This window comes from Megascapheus bottae, chromosome 18, assembly GCF_031878675.1.
Source record: "Megascapheus bottae isolate mThoBot1 chromosome 18, mThoBot2.hap1, whole genome shotgun sequence".
Classification (NCBI taxonomy): Eukaryota; Metazoa; Chordata; class Mammalia; order Rodentia; family Geomyidae; genus Megascapheus; species Megascapheus bottae.
The window spans coordinates 28,545,519-28,570,663 of NC_143526.1; the positions used below are offsets into that span (position 1 = coordinate 28,545,519).

A 25,145-nucleotide genomic window follows, 5' to 3' on the forward strand; every position below is an offset into this window, starting at 1 on the left:
TCCTCCTCCTCCTCCTCCTCTTCCTCTTCCTCCTCCTCCTCTTCCTCCTCTTCTTCCTCCTTCTCCTTTTTTTGTGGGTCATGGGGCTTGAACTTGGCCTGGGCACTGTCTCTGAGCTCTTCAGTTCAAGGCTATTGCCCCACCCTTGAGCCAAGTCTCCACTTACAGTTTTCTAGAGGTTAATTGGAGATGAGAGTCTCGGGTCCTTTTGTGTCCCTGCTGGGTTTGAACTTTGATCCTCAGGTCTCAACTTCCTGAGTAGCTAGGATTACAGGCTTGAGCCACTGCGCCCAGCCATGTCTGTTCATTTCAAGGAGTTCTTAGGAACTTTGAGTGCATTATGTTTGAGTTGTCCTCAGACTTTCAGTCCTCTTGACTAAAACTTTCCCAGTACTGGGATTAGTTGTGCACCAGCTTGGCTTAACCTTTCCAGCTCTCTCTCCCTTCCTACCCCTCTTCCTTTCCTCCTTCCTTTCTTTCTTTCCTTCCTTCATCCCTTTCTCTTTCCCTCCTCTCCCTCTCTCTCTCTCCCTCTCCCTCTCTCTCCTACTCCCTTTCTGTTTCCCTCTCCCTCTCCTTTCAGCTTGAATTTGAGGTCTGGGTGTTGTCCCTGAGTTTTGTGTTTTGTATTGTTTTTCTCACAAGGCAAATACTCTCCATTTTCAATTTTTTGGTAGTTAATTGGAGATAAGTATCTCATGAACTTGCATGGGTTGGCTTTGAACTGCACTCCTCAGATTTCAGCTTTCAGGTGTGAACCATGGACACCCAGTTCCTATTGTGTGTATGTGTATGTATATATGTATATATATATATGTATATGTGTGTGTGCACACACATGCATGCTTGCTGGTATTATGGCTTGAACTCAGGCCTTGTGCTCTTGCTAGGCTTTTTCCTTTAGGGCTGGTGCTGTACCACTTGAGCCATGCCTCACATCTGCTTTTTTGCTGAGTAATTGGAGATAGAGTCTCGGAGATTTGCCTGCTGCATCTTGCTCCAAACCAAGCTTCCCAGATCCCTTAAATTGTAGCCTTCTGAATAGCTGGATTATAGGCATGAGCATGGTACCCAGCTTCTAACTCACTTTTGAGAAAGGGTCTTGGCCTCGAACCATAATCCTTCTGTTTCTGCCTCCTGAATAGTTGGAATAACAGATGTGGCCTATCATGCCATTTTCTTTCTTTTCTTTCTTTCTTTTTTTTTGGTCAATCCTGGGATGTGAACTAGGCTATTGCCTTACTCCTTGAGCTAGGGCACCTGCCACGTCTGGTTTTCTAGTGGTTAATTGGAGATAGTCTCTTGGACTTTAATTCTGAGACTGGCTTTGAACCTCAATCCTCAGATCTCAGCCTCCCGAGTAGCTACGATTACAGGCACGAGCCACCTTGCCCAGCTGTTTTTTTTGTTTGTTTTTGTGTCAGTACTGGGGCTTGAACTCATGGCCTAGGTACTATCCCTGAGCTTTTCTTTTCAAGGCTGGTGTTCTGCCACTTGAGTCACAGCTCCACTTCCACCTTTTTGGTGGTTAATTGGCGATAAGAGTCTCATGGATTTTCCTGTCCAGGGTGGCTTTGAAGCTAGGTCCTCAGATCTCAGCCTCGTGAGTAGCTAGCATTATAAGAGTGAGCCACTGGCACCTGGCTTCCTATGCTTTTGTTATTTTTTTTTTGTCAATCTGGAGCTTGAAGTTGGGGCCTGGGTGCTGTCTCTGAGCTTTTTTTTTTTTTGTGTGTGGCTTGAACTCAGGGCCTAACTTGAGCCACTTTGTGCCCAAGGCTAGGGCTCAACCACTTGAGCTACAGGTTAACTGGAGATAAAGAGTCTCTAGGGAGGCTTTGAACTACAATCCTCAAATTTCAGTCTCCAGAGTAGCTCATGAGCCATAGCTTGGCTATTTCTGAGCTCCTTTGCTCAAATCTGGTCCTCTAGCCCTTTGAGCTACAAAGCTACTTCTGATTTTCCGATGGCTAACTGGAGATGAGTCTCACAGAGGGCCGGGAGTTTGGCCTAGTGATAGAGTGTTTGCCTAACATGACCCTGGTTTGATTCCTCCGTATCTCATACATAGATAAAAGCTAGAAGTGGTGTTGTAGCTCAAGTGGTAGAGCTCTAGTCTTGAGAAAGCCCAAGGACAGTGCTCAGGCCCCAAGTTCAAGCCCAGGACTGGCAAAAAAATAATTAAGAGCTTCGTTCCAGTATTTATAGTAGTATCCCTCTCTTGAAGTTTAGATAATTTCAATTGTTTTCTACCTTCCAATTGTTTTTTTTTTTTTTTTTTTTTTTTTTTTTGGCCAGTCCTGGGCTTGAGCTCAGGGCCTGAGCACTGTCCTTGGACTTTCTCAAGGCTAGAGCTCTGCCACTTGAGCTTCAGCACCACTTCTGGCTTTTTTTTTCCTATGTCTGTGGTGCCGAGGAATCGAACCTGGGTCTTTGTGCATGCTAGGCAAGCACTCTACCACTAGGCCAAACTCCCGGCCCCCAATTGTTTTTGAAATGGGAATGCACTTTAAAATCCATTCTCCATCTAACCTACTGTGTCCAGAGAGCAGTGGAGCCCAGTGCAGGGGGCAGGTAGGGTGGTAGTGGTAATGTACACTGTGAAGGAATGCAGCCAGCAGCTGTGGCTAGATTTGTCTGGGAGGAAAATGGGTTTAGGACTGACTCCAAGAAGAGAACTTCCATTTTGAGTGGGAGAAGACTGTTTCTGAAGTCTGAGGGCAAAGCATGGTCCAGAGTTGCCTATTGGGCACCTAAGTGGAGAGGCTCCATTAGCCAGCTGGGTGTATGTGGCTGGCATTGAGAGAGTGGTCTAGACTGGAGTTATGAAGCTGTGTGGCAGGTGGGCATAGATGGCATCCCAAGCCATGAGGCTGGAAGGGAACAGGAGTGGAGAAAGAGCAGACCAGGAAAAAGAGGAGAGGGCTGGGACTGAGCCCTCGGATAGTCAACATTCAAGGGGGAAGAAGGCTGGGTGGCAGTGGCACAAACCCAGCTATTCAGGATGCTGAGATCTGAGGACTGAAGTTCCAAGCTAGCCCAGGCAGGAAAGACCCCGGGACACTTTATCTCCCGTTAACTCCCGAAAAGCTGGAAATGGAGCTGTGGCTCCAGTGGTAGAGCACTTGCCTAGGGTATGCATGCTCAGGGACAGGGCTCGAGGCCTGAGTTCAAACCCTAGCAGACACAGACACACCAGGAGACGAGGACCCTTTAAGGGAGGTGGGAAGGCACGCAGGAGGCCACTCCAGGGAGAAAGGGTTTCAGGGAGAAACACAATCCGTTCGGATCTGGGTGAACACAAACTAAAGGCCATTTGAAGGTGGGGGGTGGGGGCGCTCCATCCGCCCGCCTTCGGAGATTGGTTCTCGGGACGCCCCGTAGTTGGGCGTCTCGTTTCCATGGAGACCACGAAGAGGGCGAACAACCCGGGTCTGCCTGGGAAGTCTGAATGAATCCGGTGACGGTTGGATCCTCTGGAAGACGAGGAAGTCTGGGCCATACGGGCTCACGACTGTTCTATTTTCCTTAATGGCGAACCTCTCCCAGAGGTAAGGAGGGGGAGGAGGGGAGGGAGGGGGAGAGGGCCTGGCCGGAGTGAAGTGCGCATGCGTGCTGCTCTTTGGCCTTACCCCGGTAGCAGCCCCTCCCTCCCATCACTCAAAACCTCCTGACCCCGCCCCCTTGCCCCCCCCACCCTGGAGCTCTTTGGGCCTGGGATGATGGGAGTTTTTACCCCCATTCAACTCTTCACAGATCTAGCCACTCTGGAACGTTCTCTACCATCCATAGGTTTCAGGTGAGTCCAGGAGGATGTGTGGAGGGTCCTGGGGGTGTGTGTGGGGGAAGGGGCTGCATGACCCGACCATCTGCTTACCCTCAACTCCCATGACATGACAGAGCCCAAAGACCTGAATCCCAGGTCTAGCCGCGACTCACAGTTGTGGCACCTGGGGCAAGACGCTGAACCACACCGTCCCTACTGCTTTGTCAGAATGTAAAGGCCTGTCAGGGGATCTCATGAGCAGGATAGAGCCGCCTATTGGTGTCCTGGGGGTGAGTGTTGGGTCCTTCTCAGGTCTGCCGTTCTTACTTAGCACTATATGGTGTGGTTTTCCTTAAGAAATTCTGATTGGTGGGCCGGGAGTTTGGCCTAGTGGTAGAGTGCTTGCCTAGCATGCATGAAGACCCAGGTTCGATTCCTCGGCACCACATACATAGAAAAAAAAAGCCGGAAGTGGTGCTGAGGCTCAAGTGGTAGAGATCTGGCCTTGAGAAAGTCCAAGGACAGTGCTCAGGCCCTGAGTTCAAGCCCAGGACTGGCAAAAAAGAAAAAAAAATCTGATTGATTAAAATAAAAGAAGTGATAACCAACGTTTATGGATTCCCTTACCATAGGTTTTTTTTTTTTTTTTTCCCAGTCCTGGGCTTGAGCTCAGGGCCTGAGCACTGTCCTTGGACTTTCTCAAGGCTAGAGCTCTACCACTTGAGCCTCAGCACCACTTCCGGCTTTTTTCTATGTATGTGGTACCAAGGAATCGAACCCGGGTCTTCGTGCATGCTAGGCAAGCACTTTAACCACTAGGCCAAACTCCTGGCCCTACCATAGGCTTTAACTCACACAATTATATTGGGATATAAGATCACCTTACAGATGAGAAAACAGAAAACTGAAGATATCTGGTTCAGGGATCAGGTATCTGAAAAGAGTGGGGCTGGGAGTTGAACCCCTTGTGCCTTGTGACTGTGTTTCCTGGTTAGATTATGTTCCTTTGCAGCAGTCCAATCAAAAATTGAAACAATGGATTCTGCCCCCACTCCATCGAACTGTCAGCCACAATAAAGGCAGAATGAGGAGTTCGAATAGAGCCCAGCAAGGTAGGTAGAGGCCCTTGAGGCTGTGTGAGTGTTGAGGACCAGCTAAAATATCTAGTATTGAGGATGTAGCTGGTATGGTTACAAACACATTGAGGCATAGTGCCTTATTTTTTGTAGTATGAGGGTTCAAATTCAGGGTATTGTGCTTGCCAGACCAAAGATGTACCATATGAGCCATGTCTGGAAACCTCTTCCTCCCCAGCTCCTACTTCCCTGCAGGCCCTCCTGGGCCTGCATCCTCCTACTCTTGCCGCCCTGCTGGCTGGGACTGCAGAAGGTGCTATCATACTGGGCCTCATGGTGACTTCTTGCCCACTTCTCCCCACTTATTTTATTTTTATTTTTTTCCAGTCCCGGGGCTTGAACTCAGAGTCTGGGCACTTCTTTTGCTTAAGGTTAGCACTCTTATCACTTCAGTCATAGCACCACTTCTCACCTTTTCTGTTTATGTGTTTACCCATGCATCTAGGCAAGCACTCTCTACCACTAAGCCACATCCCCAGCCCCATCTTCTCTCCACTTTCTTACCTGGTCTTCCTGTCTGCCAGGTTGGGAGAGCAGGAATTTGGACTGTAAGATTTCTGGATTCTTCTAGCCAGGCATGTGTGTGTGTGTGTGTGTGTGTGTGTGTGTGTGTGTGTGTGTGTGTGTGTGTGTGTGTGTGTGTGTGTGTGGAGGTGTCTGCTTGGTTTCTTTTAGCATTTCCATTAAGACTTTGAAGTTTACTGTCTCAGGGGAGGGTCTGCCCTTGTTAGTCCATCAAGCTCTCTGCTCATTCCTATGGTGACTACTTTCCCCTGGGCGGGAAAGGCCTAGAGTGGGGCTGGGAGCTTCTTGGCTGGTGGGAGTCTCATCCTATGATGATATCACATCTTAAGGCTGTCAGTCGGTGGGGCTGGGCTCCCTCTCCTTCCCTTTTCACCCCCCTTACCTTCTTCTTTGTGTTCACAGTGGTGCCCTCCAAGGCTGTCTTGATATCACCAAGCCAGCTGAAGAATTTAACAGAAGTACAGGGAAGGGAGCAGCCACACCCTGGGAAGATCCAGGCCAGACTCCGGCTAATGCGGGTAGGAGGGGTGTCATCCCCAGTCCTAGGAACCAGGAATGGGGACAGGGACATAACTGTCTGCACTGAGCACTTCCTGGGTGCCACTCATTTTCTCCTCATCGCAACCCCATGGGTCTGCTTTCCATTTCTATTTTACAGATGGGGAAATGGAGGTACAGGGACATGCAGCAGGCCACATAGCCAAAATGTAGCAGTGCCAGGTGTGGAGACCCAAGTTCAAGGGTTTGCCGCTGTGATTAGACTCAGGCTGGCCTTGAACGCTTTGATTCTTCTGTCTCAGCCTATTGAGTGTGGCTTTGGGCAGCCTGGGATGACTGGAGAATCTGGCATAGGTCAGGGGTATAGTTGGACTTTGGTTTCCACAGCAGTCCTTGCTTTGTAGAAGCTGGGGGGAAAGAGGGAGGGAGATGGAAGATGTCAATTCTGACAGTCTCAGGATGCTGGTTTTGTCTGCCTGCTGTAATTCTGCAGGGAGAGCCTTGTCTGTGCCAGGCACAAGGTTGAGGAAATAGCTAAGGAATTTGGAGTTCATGCAGTATGTCGCTCATAATTTTTTTTTTTTTGGTCAGTTTTGGGGATTGAACTCAGGGCCTGGGCACTGTCTGTCTCTGACACTCGTGCTCAAGGCTAGTGTACAACCACTTGAGCCACACAGTGCCACTTACACTTTTTGAGCAGTTAATTGGAGTCCCATGGGGATTGTTCTACCTGGGCTGGCTTTGAACCTTGATCCTCAGGTTACAGCTTCCTGATTACAGGCATGGGCCACCAGCACCCAGCACACATCACGCGTATGCACGCTACACACACACACACACTCACACTCACACACAAAACACACTTCTAATCCAATGGAAAACCGACCAAGCAGACAAGTAGAGAGGACCCAGTCACGCAGAAAGGAACTCACTCTCTCCTGGACACACACAGGAAACAAGCAAGCTGATCAAAAGAAAAATACTCAGGAAGAAGTCCTAGGAGGAAAATAAGTTGGGAAAGGGAGTATAGTTACCTGATAGTGGAAGAAGGGAATAATCTGGAAGGAAGGGAGTCAGGGCTTGGTCACTAAATCGTCTGTTTCAGTCGTCTGGGGGTGGGATGTGATAATATTTGCTATTCCTGGTACTGCCCAGAGAGGTTGGCTCCATGAGCCTCAGTCTTGGCCATTCATTTCTTCATAGGCTGTTTCTGCTTATTTTTATCTAGGGACAGGGAGGTAAGATAGTGAGTGGGTGGCCAGGAGCCCAGACCTGGGCGCTAACAGCTCTGTCATGTGTGACCTTGGCTAATAATAGTACCCACCTCCTCAGGCACAAGTCAGCACTCAGTAAATCTGCATCGTTCTGCAAGGGGTCTAGGAGCTGAGGGCTGGGAAAGGGTAGTGCCCTGTGAAGGACAAAGGAATGAGGAGAACAGAGGGAGGAAAAGAGAACGTAGATAGGCCAGCACCAGATACAGTGTCAGTTATTGTCTGTTGAGCCATATGGAGTGAACACTAAATGACTTGCTTGTGACATTTTCTCTCTCTAATAGCAGCTTTCTGAAGTACACATTACTTATTGGCAGCATTAGATTGAGTAGAAATGGGTTCTAGGAGGTTAATTAACATCTGTGACTTAGGTAATGAGCTGCAGAAGTGAGATTTGAAGTAAGGTGTGTTTAGGCCTCACATCCCAGGCACCCTCAGGCACTCCCAAGCACGAAGGCTATTCTGTTCTTGTTTTACTATAGTGGAAAGACCCAAACGGGGGCTTAGGAGCCTGGCTCTCCAGGCCAGCACTACTTCTTGGCTGTGTGACACTGAGCAAGTCATTGAACCTCTCTGAACTTCTCTAAACCTCCACTTACCAACTGGAGGATGAGCTGAGTCCACGGGTTGCCTGCCTGGCATGGCACAGGCCCTCCATGCTTGTTAGCATCAGTTAGTCGTGTGTGCCTGCTGAGTGTAATCTTAGGGGAGTCACTTAACTCTTCAGAACTCCCGTGTCCAAGCTGGGGCTGTCATCTGATGACAGGATGTGAGTCCAATTCATCTTCTCCAGATCTGGCCGATCACCTCCTTAACCTACTGGGGCATCATCATCATCATCATCATCATATCATCATCATCATCATCATCGTCATCATCATCATCATCATCATCTCATTACATTACACTGATTCCAAAAAGCCTCAGAAAACAAGGCACATCTCTCCCCCCGCCTTTTCTTTTTCTGCTGGTCCCTGAGCGTGAACTCAGGGTCTGGATGCTGTCCCTGAGTTCCTTTTGCTTAAGGTTAGCACTCTACTTCTTGAGCCGCAGTGTCACTTCTGGCTTTTTCTGTGTTTAATTGGAGATAAGGGTTTCTGGGACTTTCCTGCTGGGCTGGCTTTAAACCTCAATCCTCAGATCTCAGCCTCCTGAGTAGCTAGGATTACAGGTGTGAGCTACTGGCCCAGCCAAGGCACTTTTTTTTTTTTGCCAGTCCTGGGACTTGAACTCAGGGCCTGGGCACTATCCTTGGACAGGTTTTTTTTTTTTTTTTTTTTTTTTTTTTTTTTTTTTTGCCAGTCCTGGGCTTGAGCTCAGGGCCTGAGCACTGTCCTTGGATTTTTCTCAAGGTTAAAGCTCTACCACTTCAGTCTCAGCACCACTTCTGGCTTTTTTCTATGTATGTGGTACCGAGGAAACGAACCCAGGTCTTCGTGCATGCTAGGCAAGCACTTTAACCACTAGGCCAAACTCCCGGCCCCTCTTGGACAGTTTTTGCTCAATGCTAGCACTCTGCCTCTTGAACCACAGTGCCACTACCTTTTTCTGTGTATGTGGTACCAGGGCTTCATGCATGCTAGGCAGGCACTCTAAAACTAGACAACACTCCAGGCCCCTAAGGCACAACTTTATGTGCCCACAAAGCTTCATGCCTAGCTCAGAGATGCGAATTTAGGGGGAGATATGCATTTCAGGTTAATGGAGCACCCCATTTCCTCCCTCTTACATAGACAATGGGGAAGGGAAGTCCTGCATTTATGGGGTACGTGGAAAACCAGAAGGGTGGGTTGGGAGGCAGAGGAGTGGTCCCCAGTTTCTGCAGCCCCCATCTTTCCCGTCCTGCTCTGACCCCTCCCATCCTTGCCCTGCATCCCGCAGATGATGGTCCGCAACCAGCGGGCCTCCGTCCAGGAGCTCAGCAACCATGAGGTCTTCCTCAGCAAGCTCAACCAGGATCTGGTGAAGACCATCCAGGACATGGAGGACTCCACGGCCCTCAGCGTGCGGGCGCTGCTGCAGCAGCAGTACGTCCTCGCGGTGAGGATGCCTCTGCCTCCGCCCTCCCACAGCCCTGCTGCGCCATGCCTGCTGGCCACGCTGCTTTCCCAGCCCCCGAGCACCCTCTCCTGGCCACACTCACACCTGCACGTGCGGCTTCCTCCAGCCTAAAGTTCCCCCAGCTCTCCTCTTCCCACCTTGATGAAAGAGTCGTGTAGTGTATGACACTCAGGGTCTGCAGGGAAGACAGCCCAAGAAACATGCTTTGTCCCCTGATAGGAGAGACTTGGTGACACTGGGGTAGGCGTGCATGTGTGCTGGGTTGGAGGGTGGGGAGTTGGGGAGGCCAAGGGGGTTTTCTGATCTAGACACAAGAGCATCAGCAATGCTTCTTGGTAGAAAAAGTATTCTGGGTGGGGCAGCCCCATGGCTCACGTCTGTAATCCTAACTACTGAGGAGGCTGAGTCTGAGGATCTCGGGCACAAAAGTACGTGAGATGCTTATCTCCAATTAACCACCAAAAAACCAGAAGTGGTGCAGTGGCTCAAGGGGTAGGGCAGTATCTTGAGCTGAAGAGCTCAGGGACAACACCCAGGTCCAGAGTTCAAGCCCCACAACTGACCAAAAACAAAAACAACAAAAGGACTTTGGTTGAAATCTGCAGGGAAGGCATTAACTGGTAGAGATGGGGAAGGGTGCTTGAGTCTTGAGGTGAGAGGGAGCAAAGCTGTCCGCCCTCCCCAAAAAAGATCCACATGTTGCTGAATATGGCTGAATGAAAAGGAGTGAGGAAAGGATAAGAGAAAAATAAGTTTAGGGGCTGGAAGTTTGGCCTAGTGATAGAGCGCTTGCCTAGCGTGCATGAAGACCTGGGTTCAATTCCTTGGTACCACATACATAGAAAAGCTGGAAATGTTGCTGAGGCTCAAGTGGTAGAGCTCTAGCCTTGAGAAAGTCTAAGGACAGTGCTCAGGCCCTGAGCTCAAGCCCAGGACTGGCAAAAAAAAAAAAAAAAGAAAAAGAAGTTTTAATGCACTGGCCAGAGCAAGCAAGCCCTTGTCAGCCAAGGTAAGTTGTTGGTTGAGTTCCAGAGTTAAATGTCCCTTCTTGGGGTAGGGGTGGTGTTTGGGGCTGGGGACTCCCCAGGAAGCCCAGGAGCTGGCCTGAGCTGACCCTTGCATGTTCTCAGAATGTCATCAACATCTTGAAATACTCCAACAAGAAGAGGGTGCAGCAGTTGAGCTCTGACCTGGAGGATTGGAAAGAAAAGGAGGTGCACGTAATGAACAGTAAGAAGCCCTGGGACCAACTCCTGGGTTCTCACCCTTGACCTTCAGCTTCAGGACCTTCACCCTGCACCTGCCCTTCACATCTCGTCCCTTCTAAGCACGTGGAGTTGCTAGACTGCTGACCTCCTGGCTTACTGACAGAGCCCATAGTGTTTCCTCGGCCAGCCTGCATTTTTTTTTTTTTTTGCCGGTCCTAGGGCTTGAACTCAGGGCCTGGGCACTGTTGTTGGGCTTTCTCAAGGCTAGAGCTCTACTGCTTGAACCATAGTGCCACTTCCACTTTTTGAGTGGTTAATTGGAGATAGAGTCCAATGAGGACTTTTCTGCCTGGGGTGGCCTTGAACCATGATAATCACATCTCAACCTCCTGAGTAGCTAGAATTACAGGCATGAGCCACTAGCACCCGGCTCCTGCCTGCATTTTTTTTTGCCAGTCCTGGGGCTCGAACTCAGGGCCTGAGCACTGTCCTTGGGCTTTTCCTTCAAGGCTGGCACTCTGCTACTTGAGCCATAGCACTACTTCCAGCTTTTCTATGTATGTGGTACCAAGGAATGGAACCCGGATCTTTGTGCATGTTAGGCAAGCACTCTACCACTCGTCCAAACTCCCAGCCTCCTGCCTGCATTTTTAAGGGAATACTTACTTGGTTATTTTAACCATTGTATAGATGAGGCCAAAGCTGTGGGAGGTCATATAGCTAGGAGCCTGAATCCAGTCCCAGCCTGGCTCTGCTTCCTGTCAGTGTTTTAGATAGCTGAGCCAGGATCAGGTCTTTGGGCTTGTGCTGGTTGTGGTTCTTATCCCTGAACACACTGGATGCCTTCTGAAAGAGGTGTGAGGGCTGGTGCATCAGACAGCACAGGCATTGGTGATCCCTTCTGATGGACGAAAGCAGGACAGACTTTTTTTTGGGGGGGGGGGCGGGCGGTGTACCAGTACTAGGGCTTGAACTTAGGGCCTGGAGCTCTTGCACTGGGCTTTTTCCATTCATCTTTGGCACTTCACCACTTGAGTCACAGCTCCATGTCTGGCTTTTTGCTGGTAAATTGGAGATAAGAGTCTCTCAGGGGCCAGGAGTTTGGCCTAGTGGTAGAGTGCTTGCCTAGCATGCATGAAGACCCATGTATGAAGTGGTAGAGCATTAGCCTTGAGAAAACAAAAGAAAAACAACAAAAACCCCACAAGGACAGTGCTCAGGCCCTGAGTCTAAGCCCAGAACTGGTTTTGTTTGTCTGGGCTGATTTAAGCCCTTCCCTTTCATTGGATCTCAGTCTCTTGAGTAACTTGGGTTACAGGTATAAGCCACTGGTGCTCAGCCAGACTTGGCCAGGGACTGATTTCATGTAGGCAGCCAGTGTCCCTCCATCTCTGGGGAGACTGGAGTCTGGAGAAGATTGGTCTTGGTGGGGCTCACAGACTCCATGGCAGAACTTGCCAGGTGGACGAGGAAACGTCCACTGGTGCCATTTCTGTTTGTTGCCTGCAGGCCTGAGAAATTGTCTTGGGGCTTAACTTTTCACCACTTTGAGCCTATCCCAACTTGACTCCAGTCCCTTGGCCATGGAGAGCTGGGTGTCCTGGGCCTCCTGGGAAGCTTCCTCCTTATTTCTGGGGTTTGAACTCAGGACCTTGGTGCTGGCCCCTTCACTTTCTTTTTTTCCTCCACTCAACGCTGGCACCCTACTCACTGCACCCTACTGCTTGAACCACCACTTCACTGCCAGCTTTTCCGGGCTGGCTGCCAACTCCAGACCTAAGATCTCAGTCTCCTGAGTAGTGAGGATGACAGGCGTGAGCCCGGGACACCCAGCAGTGGGAAGTCTCTTGGAAGGAATTGCCTGCCTCCCGCTCCTCCTGTTGTGCCTTCTCTCCCAGGTCTGGAGCGGGAGGTGCAGGAGCTGAATGAGCAGATCAGAGCGACGCAGAAGGAGGTGAACTTCCTGAACACCTATATGGACCACGAATATCCTGTCAAGTCAGTGCAGATTGCCAGTCACATGCGCCAGCTGCAGCAGGCGAAGGACAAGCAGCAGGTGTGTGTGTGCCTGGCCCTGCCGTGCCGGGCCATGTGTGAGGTGGGACCAGTGGATACCCCTTCCCTTTCTCCTGCCCCCCCCAGGACGAGCTGGAAAGCCTCAACGAGATACGCAAAATGGCCTTGGACTCCTTGTGCAACATGATTAGAGAGAAGCAGAAAGAAATTCTGAAGTCCCTGATAAGAGTGAGTAACCAGCTGCTGGGCTGGACGGGCTGCCAGGTCCTGCCACAGCCCTGCCTTTCTCCCTGTCCATCTGCCTGCGCCTCGTCTAGGCCCACTGCCAGTCTCTCCCAGGCACTGCTGCCCAGTGAGAGGCCCTGAGCCATGTACCTCCTCCTCCACCCGCAGAAAATCCAGCAGCCCTATGAGAAGCGTCTGTGGCAAAAGGCCCGGAGCAACCAGAACATGAAGAAAAGCATGGTCTTTCTGGAAGAGGTGAGTGGAAAAGGGCAGCCAGGGTCTGCAGTGAGGGAGAGGCAGTTTGTGGGGTACTAGCTTGTCCTGATTGAGCTTGGGAGCTCCCCTGCTCTGATGCCAGCTTGTCTCCTTGCCAATACCACAGTACCTTTTTTTTTGGTGCCAGTCCTGGGGCTTGAATTCAAAGCGGCCTGGGCACTGTTTCTGAGCTTTTCTGCTCAAGCCTAGCTCTCTAACACTTTAGCCATGGCTCCACTTTCACTTTTGTGTGTGTGTGTGTGGTTAATTGGAGATAAGAGTTTCATGGAATTTTCTGCCTGGACTGGCTTCAGACCACGATCCTCAGATCTCAGCCTCCTGAGTAGTAAGGATTACAGGCGTGAGCTTCCTTTTCTGACGTCATTCATCTGGGAAGAGGAGTGGTGCTGACCTAGACCATGCCTCAGTGATGACTGTCACTGGCTGTGTCCCATTAGCAATATCACTTGTCACCTGCTCAGCCAGTAACCCTCTCCCCTCATCCTTTCATTCTCATTCCTGCCACTCATTATCAGGGTTAATGAACGTTGACCACTATCCCCTCTGGAACTGATTTTCATCATCAGTTCCTAATGTGTTAGTCTCCCATAATTCTCACAATCTGGCCCTCCCACCCCATTGTAACATGGCTCCATTTCCCCCCACCCCCTTGGTATTAAGAGCTCTGTCACTCACTTGACAAGCCCCGCCCTCAACAGGGAACTTGGAGTCCAAGAACAAGCCCATCTTCCATACCCCCATACACTTTTGTCGGTCCGTCTGGTGGGTTCCTCATGTCTTCCCTCTATGCCTCTCCCCACTCAGTTTATGAAGCAAACAAAGAAGAAAATGTCCAGATTAGCTGATGAGGTGAAGGAGCCCAAGTCCCAGGTCTTGGACCCCCGAGAGGTCATTTTTAAGGACGTTTTACTTCGGAGACCCAGGTGTGTGATCTCTTCACAGCTGGCCGTGCTAGGCTCAGGGAGTGCAGCCTCACATAGGCAACAGAGCCCCATCCAGGGGGGCGGAAGCCTTGGGATCAGCTTTGCCACTGGCCAACAGGCACGGTGACTTGTCCCATCTCTGACCTCATTCTCCTGTTTTAGTTGGTCCTGCTTTTCAGCTCAAGGTTAGGGCTCTACCACTTTGAGCCACAGCTCCACTTCCAGTTTTCTGGAGGTTAATTGGAGATGAAAGTCTCTCCGAGGGCCTTTTCTGCCTGGGCTGGCTTCAAACTGCAGCCCCTAGATCTCAGCCCCCTGAGTAGCTAGGATTCCAGACGTGGGCCACATTGCCTGGCTGTCATTATCCTGTTATGTCCAAGAGGCTGGGTTCTGTGATCCCTAAAAACCCTTCTAGACTCCTGACTTCTTGTGTTGAGCAGGTGGGCTGTTGGGGAGGGCTGGGGTCTTGACTCCAGTGATAGGGTATGGCCCAAGTGATAGAGCCTTTGCCTAGCAAAGGGAAGCCCTAAGCTCATACTCTAGTACAAGAGAGAGAGAGAGAGAGAGAGAGACAGAGAGACAGAGAGAGAAAGAGAGAGAGAGACAGAGAGAGAGAGAGACAGAGAGAGAGAGAGACAGAGAGAGAGAGAGAGAGAGAGAGAGAGACAGAGAGAGAGAGAGAGACAGAGCGAGAGAGACAGAGAGAGAGAGACAGAGAGAGAGAGAGAGACAGAGAGAGAGAGAGAGAGACAGAGAGAGACAGACAGAGAGAGAGAGACAGAGAGAGAGAGAGAGACAGAGAGAGAGAGAGACAGAGAGAGAGAGACAGAGAGAGAGAGACAGAGAGAGAGAGACAGAGAGAGAGAGAGAAAGAGAGAGAGAGAGACAGAGAGAGAGAGAGAGACAGAGAGAGACAGACAGAGAGAGAGAGACAGAGACAGAGAGAGAGAGAGACAGAGAGAGAGAGACAGAGGAAAAGAGAGAACCTAAAGCAAGTGGTCCTGACCTCACAGAATGATTGTCTTCAGAGTCCCCAAGAGTGAGTGTTCCCTGTTGACCTCAGTTTCCTCCAGGGAAACATCGGTTCTGCCAAATTAATTTCCTTTTTTTGACATTTCATTTACACACGTTTGTGTATGTGTGTGTGTGTGTATGTGTATGAATATGGTTGGGTCCTTCCAGTAAGCATTACTGTTGTGAGAAACTGGGGGCTTTGTCAGTCCCATGCCATTTGCACTCCTTGCTGCTTCCTGTCAGGTGTCCCCCAGACATGGCTGTCACCCTCAACATCCCCATGGAAGACCTGCTGTTCTAGGGGTGGAGCCCAGGCCATTCTCCTCCCAGCACCAGGAGCTTTGCTTGGCTCATTTTCAAGATGGCGTCTCCATTCAGACCCTTATCTGTAGTTGCTCCTCCCTTTTCTCTGCCCCCCTTCTGTTTATAGTTTCATTGTTTTCCTCATCTCTCCCCTTTCTCCCTTCTTGAAAGTTGATGGGGCTACTTGACTCAGGTGGGCATGCTATTCAAATCCACCATTCTTTCCTGCCAAATAAAGCTGGACTTGCCTTTGCTTTGGGCTAATGTGTGCCCTCACTGTTTTCCTCCCTGATCACTTCCTAGTTCCCTGATAGTCCCTCTTCTGCTTAATGATTTCCACACAGCAGGCATTACATTTTAACTTAATTTTTATTTTTGCCAGTGCTGGGGGCTTGAACTCAGAGCCTGAGCACCACGGTCCCTGAGCTTCTTTTGCCCAAGGCTAGCACTCCACCACTTGCGCCACAGCTCCAGTTCCAGCCTTTCCTGTGTATGGGGTACTGAGGAATCGGTGCATGCTAGGGAAGCAGTCTTCCCAGCCCTGCGTGGTAATTTTCGTAGGAGTGTTTGAGGTCTGTTCTGGGTCCGGCTCTGAGCCCGTTCCGTGCGCTGGGTAAAGCGTGTCCTGGATTCAGTCCGCTCCCAGCAGGAATGGTGAATGTTTGGTGGTTTCCAAAAAGCCAAGGTGCAAGTTGGCGTCGCCTTGCCGTGCACGGTCAAGTGCGGCCAGCAGAGGGCGGTAAAGGCCGGTAAACGGGACCTGATGGGGGACTGGGGCGGGCTCGGGAAGGCCGCGTGCTCGCGTGCGTCCGGGCCCTCGTGCCCACCCCTCGCCCCCTACCGCTCAACCGCAGCTGCACTTCGGGCCTTTGGCTGTTTAATTGGACTCTGTCTACCAGGACTGGCTTCGAACCTCGGCTCTCGGCCTCCCGAGTGGCCGGGATGGCCTGGGACAGCCCGGCGCGCCCAGCCTGGGCGGGCGTCTGACAGCAGGCCCCGGTGCCAGCCTAGCTAGGATTACAGGGCTGAGCCCCGGAGCCGCCGGGCGGGCGGCGTCATCACCATGGCGACGGGGCGGGGCGGGGCGGGGGGACGGGGGCGCCCGGGGACAGGGGCCCAGGCTGGGCCGCCGCCTCCGCCTCCCCGGAGCGCGCCGCCCGCTGCCGCCCGTCCTCGACCTTGCCTCATTTGGTAGCTTTAGAACCCAGCTCCCACTTTTGAAAGTCTTTAGGTGCTTATGGGTACTTCTTGTATTAAAATTCTCAAAAGCTGTTTTAAAACATCGGGAAATTAATATCACCGTGCAGACATAGTTTAAAAAAATAGACAGTTCATTCCCTTAATCATTTCATTCAATGCAATTTGAGTTCTTAGGATTTTATAGTATTATTCATGTTCAAGTTCCATTCATTTATTTACGGGATTTCTTGTGGTACTGGGGCTTAAGCTCAAGCTTGGTCTGCATTCTAGGATAGGTTCTTCCTCCACATTCTCCGCAACTTCATAGAAATGGAAACATGTATAGTATTTAACTTATAATTAATATATACAATATGCTACATAATACTACTTAATGTTATAACATGTCATGTAACATGATTTATATAGTTCATAATTACTACAACATATATTATAAAATATGTAATATATTAATAATATATGACAATACAACATTATATAGTATATACTAAATATGTTATAATATACTATAATGTATGTAGTATATTATATAGCACATATATTGTATCATAATATATTAATATACTATATAGCAATAAAGTATATTATGTTATGTAGCATAATATGTCTGTTATATTAACTAAATATATAATATATGAAATATTTGGTGGTGAATCATTCAAAATGCAAATTAGAACCACAGAGTTAATACTATACTTCTACTAGTGAATTAAAATGAATATTAGGAATAGGAGTGTAGCCTAGTGGTAGAGTACCTGCCTAGCATTATGAAGTTCTGGGTTCAATTCCTTGGTACCAATACACAGAAAAAGCCAGAAGTGGTGCTGTGGCTCAAGTGGCAGAATGCTAGTTGTGAGCAAAAATGCATCAGAACAGTGTCCAAGCCTGAGTTTAAGCCCAAGGACTAGCAAAAATAATAAAATGAATATGACTATAAATGCAATTGGTGGTAAGGACAAGGATAGATGGAACTTCTGTAGCTTCTGGTGGGCATGTCTGATGACAGCAATTTTGAAAATAATTTGGTATTTTCTTTTCTCCTTCCTTCCCTTTCTTTCCTTATCTTTCTTCTTTCTTCTTGACTTTTTGGCCAGTCCTAGGGCTTCAACTCAGGGCTTGAGTGCTGTTCTTGGGCTTTCTCAAGCAAGAGCTCTACCACTTGAGCCACGGTACCACTTCTGGCTTTTTCCGAGTATGTGGTACAAAGGAATTGAACCCAGGGCTTTGTGCATGCTAGACAAGCACTCTACCACTAGGCTATGCTCCTGGTCCCCTTGGTATACAAGTTAAATACTTACATGATCTGATCATTCCACTTGTAGAAATTTAGCTGTGAGATAATGAATGCATGAATCCACACAAAGGAGAGCATGAATATAGATTTACTTATGGCAGCAAAAACTGTTAGCAACCAAAGGTCAGTCAACACATTAGTGGATAAATCTAATTTTGATACATCCATAAAATGGAATGGTACTGCAAAGAAAAGGGGATGAACTATTGATAGACCTGATAAGATGAATGACTTTCACAATGACGTGTGTGTGTGTGTGTGTGTGTGTGTGTGCGCGCACACAAGTGTGCATGCGTGTATGCTCTGGGGCTTGAACTCTGGGCCTGGGGGTTCTGTTCCTGAGCTTCTTTTCCAGCAATGCTGGGGCTCTACCACTTGAAGCACAAGATCACTTCTGGCATTTTCTGAGTACTTTATTGAAGGTAAGAGTGGAAAGGACTTTCCTGCACAGGCTGTCTTTGAACTGGGATCATCAAATCTCAGCTTCTTGAGTAGCTAAGATTACAAGCATGAGCTGCCAGCTTCTGGCTTCAAAATGGTATCTTTTGACATACACAAGTTTACTTTTATACCGACTAATCGATTCTTAACAAATTCTGTAGAACTTTCTTCCCAAATTAAATATTCGGCCATACAACATTTTTCAATACTTTGTATCATTATTTCTAAATCATCTGGAATTAATTTTTGTCTATAGTATGAATGAAATAGGGAATTTATGGTTTTTTTTTTTTGGTACTGCTAGCTAGTTTCTTGGATGGCTTCTGCTTATGTTGGTTTGACTCTTCTAGCTTCTCAGGATGGAGTTGATCTATGACACATGCATGTTCTGCAGACTAGAAGCAGAAATTTATGCATGATCCTCTCATTTTCATGAGTTTTGTCTCCTATGAAAGTACAAATTTGATATAAAGGCAACCATTGTCTACATGCAATTTTGAAGAATGTTCTTCAAGCATTTCTATAAGCATTTTACATTCACGATACAATGATATCTTCCATTTTCTCATCATTGAGTAAGTTAGGATAGACTCCCAGAAGTAAGGTCTACATGAAACATATAGGACTTGTTGCTTTGCACACTGATTTCCACACTGCCTCCCAAAAGGAAGTGCCCCCACCCTCCCAGCCTCCTCCCACCTTCCATCCTCCTCCTTCCCAGCTCTCTTCTATCTCCCAGCATCCTCCCTCCTCCCACCCTCCTTCCTCCCAGCCCCCTCCCGCTTCCCATCCTCCCTCCCAGCCCCCTCCCGCTTCCCATCCTCCCTCCCAGCCCCCTCTCGCCTCCCATCCTCCTCCCCCCCAGCCTCCTTCCGCGTCCCCGCAGCCTCCTCCAGCGCCCAGGGCCTGCTCCTGTCTCGGCCGGCAGTCGGGAAGGTCGGCGGATGGCGGATGCGGGAAAGGGTCGTCGGTTCTGCCTGGGCCGCAGCTCTGTGACCGGATGGAAGAGGAGGCCGGGCGCCCGGGGTCTCACGCGCAGAGGCGGGCGGAGCGCGGCGACTCGATCGGCTTGGGCAGGACGCCCTGCTCCACGCAGCACTGCTTGTAGCGGTCGCACAGGAACAGGGCCACCTCCCCGGGGTGGCACTGCAGCCGGCAGCGCCCCGGGAGGCCGCGCCCGCAGCGGGTGCCGCCCGCACCGCCTGCCAGGGGAGAGGGCGGGGAGGCTGAGATCCCGGGCAGGTTCAAAGCCAGCCCGGGCAGGAAAGGCCACCAGCGCCGGCCTGGAGCTGACGACCGGGCCCTGGGCTCGAGCCCAGTGTCCACCCCCCCCAAAAAAAAAGACGGCACGATGTCGAGGTGTGGCTTGTTTTGTCCAGTTCTGGACCAGACCGCAGACAGGAGGCGGAATCTCCCTTCAGTGATGGCCTCCGGGTCCAGCTCCGAGAGGCCCTGCACGCGCCCACTCGGCTGCCCTGCCCACCCTGCTGCACTGCCCACTCGGCTGCACTGCTCACCCTGCTGCACTCGTCCACTCTGCTGCACTGCCCACTCGGCTGCCCTGCCCACCCTGCTGCATGTGCCACTCTGCTGCACATTCCACCCTGCTGCACTGCCCACTCGGCTGCACTGCCCACCCTGCTGCACTCGTCCACTCTGCTGCACTGCCCACTCTGCTGCACTGCCCACTCCGCTGCACGTGCCACTCTGCTGCACTCGTCCACTCTGCTGCACGTGCCACTCCGCTGCACGTGCCACTCTGCTGCACTCGTCCACTCTGCTGCACTGCCCACTCTGCTACACTGCTCACTCTGCTGCACATCCCACCCTGCTGCTCGTGCCCACCCTGCTGCACATGCCACTCTGCTGCACGTCCCACCCTGCTGCACTGCCCACTGGGCTGCACTGCCCACTCTGCTGCTCGTGCCCACCCTGCAGCACTCGTCCACTCTGCTGCACTGCCCACTCTGCTACACTGCTCACTCTGCTGCACGTGCCCCCTCTGCTGCACGCACCCACTCTGCTGCACTGCCCACTCTGCTGCACGTGCCACTCTGCTGCATGTACCCACTCTGCTGCATGTGCCACGCTGCTGCACTCGCCCACTCTGCTGCACTGCCCACTCTGCTGCACTGTGCACTCTGCATATCCCTGAAGCTCCTACACCCCTCATTTTGATCTGTTTGGTATGACGTAACAGGATGTCTGGGTCCAAACAAGTGGGTGCTGAAACTGCCTTCTTGGGAGGATTTGAACACTCAAAAGGGGGAGTTGGGGCTGCTTGCTAGCCAGAAGCATTCATTTCATTTTACTATTGTTATCAACTTGATTGGTTGATCAAATTGCTCAGTACTGGGACTTGAACTTAGGGTCTCACTGGCCCATAGGCTGATGATCTGCCACTTGAGCCACGCCTCCACTTCGGGCCTTTGTGGGCTAATTGGAGATAAGAGAATTTCAGATTAATCTTCAACCCTCAGATCTCAGCCTTCTGAGTGGCGATGGTTACACACGTAAGCTACTTGTGCCCAGCGTCAGAGAAGCGTTTTCTAAATCATAATCTGTAGAATTTAAAACTAAATGCCAGCCGTTCCAAGGATGGAGGTAGAGTACTACTTTCTGAAAGTGGTATAGGCCTGGGCTCCAGTGGCTCTCATCTGTACTCCTAGTTCCTCAGCAGTTTGAGATCTGAGGATCTTGACTCACAGCCAGCCTGGGCAAAAAAAAAAGTCTCGACTCTTATCTCCAATTAACCAAAAAGCCAGAAATAGAGCTGTAGCTCATAGTGATAGAGCTCTAGCCTTGAGCACAAAAATCTCAGGGACAGTGCCCTTTAAGTGCAAGTCCCAGGAATGGCACACAGACACAGGCAAAATTCAAGTTCCAAAAGTGTTACAGGGCTATTATGATTGACAGGGTAATTCTGTATTCACTTGGCAAATCCCAGGGGCTACCTGAGCTCACCTCTGAGAACTTGGGCTCTGTGCTTTGAGCTCACAGCATTGGCTCCTCTCCACCACCCTCCTCCCAGGCTTTGTCCTCCACCGCAGTCCCTTCCTCTGCTCAACCATCTGTATGTCTGCCTGCCTATCTGTCTGTGCATCTGTCTGTCTGTCCTCTCTCTGGTCTGCATGAGAACCCTTGCCCCAGAGTTCAGGCTCAGCATCCCTGGAGAAGGCTTTTCTAGGCCTCTTCTTTTCTGTTCTTCCTAAATGCTAGCTCAGGGCTGGTCTGGAAGGCTGCACATGGTGAAGAGCTAAGCCTGGGGACGTGGCCAGGTGCTTGGGTAGGGGGAGCTCACTTGATGTGAAAGAGTGATCTTTTGGACCTGGTTGAGTAGAACTGTCATTTTCTTAGGATGGGAGCTAAGCGCTGGTCAGGTTGTGTCAGGGGTGGTGGCTGGGTATGAGGTATTGGAGTCAGTGCCGAATGCGGAGGGACCCCTGGCTTTGAAGGAAATCACTGGAGTGAGCAACCCCATTTGTCAGTGTTCCTGAGTCCCGCCTCCTCTCCCCCTCTCCAGCCACTTTACCTGAGGTCACCTGCAGCAGGATTCCAAGGGCTGCTAAGAGCAGGAGCGGGAACTTCATGACAGGGGGGTGGCCTTGGGAATCAGGGCCCTCTGTGTGATGAGCCTGTTCCTCCTGCTTTTATAAGGCTGACACGGTGCAGTGGACCAAAGCATTCTTGTCACCTGGGGCACTCAAACTAGATCACAGGGCCTACTGAACGGAAGGCTGGGCTGACCTGTTTGCAGGGGGACGCAGGACCCCTCACCTGGTCCCAGCCCCCTTCTTTGGTGCCATGCTTTCCAGACAGTGTTAGTGAGCGTGCTCTCTCGGGTTAGGATTGTGAAATGGACAATTTCCCTGTGGTTGAGAAATTGGGTAAGTATGTGCCCATCATCTTCACATGTGCCCTTCTTGGGAATCAGAAACTTGTTCCTTGGATTAGTGAAAATAATTGGGGAAGTACTTAGAAAGGATTTTTTCAACATCATTTACAAGAGTAGAAAAATGAAAGGAACTTAAATGCCGTGATGCATGGATCTAATTTCACATAGGAAATGTAGAATAGAATATTATGCCATTATTATAAATGATTTAGCAGGGTGTGGTGGTGTATGTAATTGTAGCAGCTCAGGAGCAGAGGCAGAAGGATTTCTTACAGGCCAGCCTGGATTATGTAGTTCCAGGACAGACTTGACTATAGACTCTCTGTTTTTAAAAAAAAAAAAGACAATAAAATTTGAAAAGTAATAGTCTTCAAAATATACAGCTAATATGACTTAATTTTTGGAAAAGAAACAAATTTATGCACATATATCCATTTGTCTGTCTGATTATATACATGTTTTAGTGACTGAGGATCATGTGTATTTTCAAGAGAAGAAAAACAAAAACTAGGAAGAGCCTGGCGGTACACATCTGTAATCCCAGCACTGAGGCAAGAAGATTCTGAGTTTGAGCCTAGTTTGGGCTACCTAGTAAGATACCATCTCCAAAGGAAAAGTGACAAAAGGATTTATTAAGGGAAAGAGAAAGCTATGGCTGGACAGGGTAGCACACACTTGTACTCCTGGCTATCTATCTGGAAGCTGAGGTAGAAGGATCAAAAGTTTAAAGCTAGTGTGGAAAACCTAGTAAAACGCTGCCTCAAAATAAAATATGAGAAAGACATGGCTCAATGACAAGAACACTTGCTTTCCTTCTCCTTTCCCTTTCTCCCCTCCCAGAGAGTCCAGCCTTTTTATCCTGAATACTTGATCAAATTGACTCAAGTGTATTTTAAGAGTTATCTAGTACTTATTGAAAAAAAAAAAAGACACAGACACCACTGAAAACCTTCCTTCTATAATAGATTTCTCTCCTGCTGAGTTTTTTGTCTCTTCCTCCCTATCACTCCATTCTCAATATGGAAGGTTCTGGGTCACTCAAAGTCATTGGAGACCTGAACCAGAGAGATATAAAAGCCAGAGGCAAGGACTCCATGCTTGAAGGACGAGATCGTGCCTGGGGCGTGTGCAGTGGGGCAGATGGGGACTGAGCTACTTGTGTCTCTTGCCTGCAGCCCCGATCGATATTGGGCTTCAAATGAGATCAGAAGTTGAACCAGGGATGATGCAGAAATTTCCACTCTCATGGTGACTACTGAACTGTATATGCTGAGCTTTCAGCATAGTGAGGAGTCTGGTACCCTGTCTTTGAAGAAAGATTTCTAGGGCTACATGTAACAGTGTTAGGGTCTGGGTTCCATTCCAAGCACTGTAAAGCAAGCAGAAAAGAACTTTTTTTTTTCCCCTAGCTTTTCATGGGGCTTGAACTTAGGGCCTGGGTGCTGTCCCTGAGTTTTTTTCGCTTAAGGCTAGTGCTCTACCACATTGAAACACAGCCCTGATTTTGTATTTTTGGCAGTTAACTGGAGATAAGAGTCTCATAGATTTTCTTGCCAGGCTGGCTTCAAACTGCCATCCTTAGATCTCAATCTTCTGAGTAGTTAGGATTACAGGCATATGCCACCAGCATCAGGCAAAAATAAAGTTTTAATTTTTTGGTTGTAGGGCTTGAATTCTGGGCTTAGTTCTTCAGCTCAAGGTTAGTGCTCTACTATGTTAAGCCCCAGCCCCACCTCCAGTTTTCTGGTGATTAATTTGAGATGAGAGTCTCATGGATTTTCCTGCCCCGGCTGGCTTTGAATCATAATTCTCAAGTCTCAGCCTCCTGAGTAGCTAGGATTACAGGTGTGAGCCACTGGTGCCTTACAACAATAAACTTTAAAAAAATGTCAGAAAAGAAAATATCCTTTCTAGCTCTCCCCGGCAACCCCCCAGGCAAAGATGAGGCAAAATAAGGACAACTGTGTTCTGTTTCTGCTTAAATTTATAAAAATATCTAGAAAGTAATATGTATATATGTACATCCAATATATTCATTTTCTCCCTAACTTCCTTCCTTCCTTCCTTTTCTCTTTTCACTTTTCATTTTTCCACAGCAATTCTGAGCAAGATAAATAATCAAATAAACAAACAGAAAAAGCAATCTGAATCAAAGCTGGAGGAATCATACTACCTGACACCAAAGTACACTACAAAGTAATGTTAACACAAACAGCAGCGTGTGGCTGCTAGATTAACATAACACCTTAGAGAACTGAGAAATACAAGCACATAGTTACAGTTAACTAATTTTTGACAATTTATTAGGAACTCACAACGAAGGAACGACAGTCTCTTTAATAAATAAAGTTTGGAAAACTGCGTGGCCAGAGGCTGAGACTATATTCCACCCTGCACAAAAATTAACTCAAGATGAATCAAAGACCTAAATATTTACTACTCTAATACCAGAAAAAAAAATAGAAGAAATGCTTCAAGGGGCTGAGAATGTGGCTTAGTGGTAAAGTGCTTGTCTAGCATGCAGAAAGCCCCCTGGGTTCCATTCCTCAGTACCACATAAGCAGAAAAAGCCAGAAGTGATGCTGTGGCGGAAAAGATAGAGTGCTAGCCTTGAGCAAAAGAAGCGTAGAGACAGTGCCCAGGCCTGTAAGCCCCAGGACCAGTAAAAAACAAAACCAAACTTCAAGGCAACAAATTTCTGGGTTGGACCCCAAATCTACAAGTAGCAAAAGCAAAAATCAAGAAATAGGATGTTAGGGGCCGAGAGTTTGGCCTAGTGGTTTGCATAGCATGCATAAAGGCCCAGTTTCGATTCCTTGATACCACGTACACAGAAAAAGCTGGAACTGGTGCTGTGGCTCAAGTGGTAGAGCTCTAACTTTGAGAAAACCAAAGGATAGTGCCAAGGCCCTAAATTCAAGCCCCAGGACTGGCAATAAATAAATAAATAAATAAATAAATAAATAAATAAATAAAAGAAATGGGATGTCAGCAAACTAGGAAGCTTCTATTCAGCCAAAGATTAATTGAATGAAGTGACAACTTACATAATAGAAGAAAATACTTGTAGTTCGTACACTTGGTAAAGAATTC

The 25,145-nt window shown here is 49.1% G+C and overlaps 1 protein-coding gene across 5 annotated transcripts; it reads left to right on the forward strand.

Moving 5' to 3' along the window:
- Positions 1-2,475: 2,475 nt before the first annotated feature.
- On the forward strand, positions 2,476-24,375 carry C18H20orf96 (chromosome 18 C20orf96 homolog). Of its 5 annotated transcripts, none has more exons than XM_090352126.1 (11): positions 2,477-3,551; positions 3,757-3,799; positions 4,779-4,878; positions 5,830-5,945; positions 9,078-9,236; positions 10,388-10,487; positions 12,364-12,521; positions 12,608-12,709; positions 12,875-12,961; positions 13,787-13,905; positions 24,149-24,375. In XM_090352126.1, exons 1-11 carry the CDS (start codon positions 3,532-3,534, stop codon positions 24,168-24,170), a joined length of 1,026 nt encoding a protein of 341 aa, XP_090208252.1. In that variant the 5' UTR covers positions 2,477-3,531; the 3' UTR covers positions 24,171-24,375. The 5 variants fall into 5 exon arrangements, with proteins under 5 accessions (XP_090208250.1, XP_090208252.1, XP_090208251.1 ...); XM_090352125.1 differs by lacking the exon at positions 24,149-24,375 and adding an exon at positions 15,163-15,314; XM_090352124.1 differs by lacking the exons at positions 13,787-13,905; positions 24,149-24,375 and adding an exon at positions 15,163-15,476 and having other exon boundaries at positions 2,476-3,551; positions 4,782-4,878.
- The last annotated feature ends 770 nt before the right edge of the window (positions 24,376-25,145 follow it).